Here is a 1,885-nt window from a genome sequence, read left to right on the forward strand (position 1 = left end):
GCGGGCCTGACCTAAGGTGAGTTTTAAATAGGGACAATTTTTAAACAATTTTAAAGAGCCACAGCTACCAATATTTGGATTTTAATTGGTTTTTAGCAGGGGAAAAATTTTTTTGTACAATGTTTTAATATGCTGTGAGCCGCCCTGAGTCCCATGGGGAGAAGGGCGGCATATAAATTTAAATATAAATAAATAAATATAAAAAATCAAACTGAAAGTTTAAAAAAATCCTCCTGACAAAATTGGATTAACGAAGGCTGCTTGTTTCATCTTCATATCATACGCTCCTTGCCCACCAATAACATCATGTAGCTGATTGCTAATTCCAAAATGATTTTGGTGGAACACAAGTGGCACTTCTTTCCTTCCTAAGTCTCTTTAATATAATAATTGCATTTTAAAATACTGCTAAGTCACTGTTAGTGGTATTATTGCATTACAAGGATGATAGTAACTATTTTTAAATCAGGAATGGGACTGTTGGTCACAGATTTGTTCACTTTTCATCTTTTAAAAAATATAAAGAGTTGTACGAGTATATAGGGCAGTGATGGCAAACCTTTTAGAGACGAAGTGCCCAAACTGCAACCCAAAACCCACTTATGCATCGTCAGGTGCCGGGTGGATGTGGCCCATTGGCTGGGTGTGGCCCATTGGCTGGGTGTGGGTGCAATGGTAATGGCAGACTGGGTGGGACTAAAAAGTTCAATCAATCAATTCCAACTTTGCAAGATCTTTTTTTCCCGTGAGATGTTGAAATTGACTGATTGATTGAACCTTTTTTTTTTTTGCACACGGCGGAGGCCTAAAGCGAAAAGGTTTTATAAAACCCAGCTGAAGGCCTAGGAGTGGGGCGATGGCGCGCGTGCCCACAGAGAGGACTCTGAGTGCCGCCTCTGGCACCCGTGCCATAGGTTCGCCACCACTGATATAGGGCTACCGGCATGCAAGACGTAAGGGCAAGTTGGATATAACATAAAAAATGATAGAAATTATGATGGAATCATTCTATTATTTCATAATGTTGAAAACATAAAAAATGTGTAGTAAAATGTTACAGACTTCAAGAGAAATAGCTAGAGGGGTTCCAATCTCTGTGATATCTATCAGGACTAGCACAGCAGGATCAATATTTTCCTAGTTCTAACTCTGATTATGAAATGTTTGTTATTTTAACAATTTACATGTGTTTTTCCCTGCCTAAATAATCTTCTATTTATTGCACTATGTTATCACGTTTTAAATATAATCTCATAGAAAAAAATCCTGATTAAAAAATAAACTTCATCAGTTTCTACTCTTGAGTTAGGTTCTTGGTTCCTCCAACATTATTTCAGCGTGGATTCACTTTTTCTCAAACCAGCAACCAAATAGGTTGCTGTGGTTTACAGCAATCCAAACTTTATGGTTTGAGGAGGGAACTGTACTAATGTATACCTATCAAGCAGCAGCTAAAGGCACAAAGCCTCTGCCTTGTGTTCAAGATCTCCTTGCCGTCTTCAGTTTTCTCTGTTTCTCCCATTCTTCATAAGATGAACCTCTTTGCGGTACGATTACAAACCCATCTCTGCAGTTTTTATTCTTTTGCTATACTAAAAAAAAGAATCACTTACCTAAATCATCCATGGCTTGTTTCTACTGGGTCTTCTTGCCTGAATCTCTAGTAGAGAAGCAGGCTTGTTGAGTAATAGAAGGGGAAATGAGCAAGATGGTGAAGGCGTAGGGCAGTACTTTTTCAGTTCCTCACTCTAACTGCACTTCCTCTGTTTAGAGGTTAATGTTTCTTTCCTCTACTGTGGGTTACAACTTAAGCAGATTTTTCAAAAATTGTACTCAAATGGTACAAGAGAAAGAGATGTGTATCTGATATGATCATTGGGTAATC

At 38.2% G+C, this 1,885-nt stretch overlaps 1 protein-coding gene across 1 annotated transcript in view; it reads right to left on the reverse strand.

Annotated features, from left to right (window-relative positions):
- The window catches only part of LPXN (leupaxin), an 18,617-nt gene extending 16,987 nt beyond the window's left edge, over window positions 1-1,630 (reverse strand). The window contains exon 1 of the mRNA XM_015825014.1: window positions 1,614-1,630. Within this exon, the coding sequence (XP_015680500.1) occupies window positions 1,614-1,626 (13 nt within the window). The 5' untranslated portion in view covers window positions 1,627-1,630. The remainder of the gene's footprint in view (window positions 1-1,613) is intronic.
- Window positions 1,631-1,885: the final 255 nt, after the last annotated feature.

This window comes from Protobothrops mucrosquamatus, unplaced genomic scaffold (genome assembly GCF_001527695.2).
Source record: "Protobothrops mucrosquamatus isolate PMUCROS unplaced genomic scaffold, P.Mucros_1.0 scaffold2445, whole genome shotgun sequence".
Taxonomy (NCBI): domain Eukaryota; kingdom Metazoa; phylum Chordata; class Lepidosauria; order Squamata; family Viperidae; genus Protobothrops; species Protobothrops mucrosquamatus.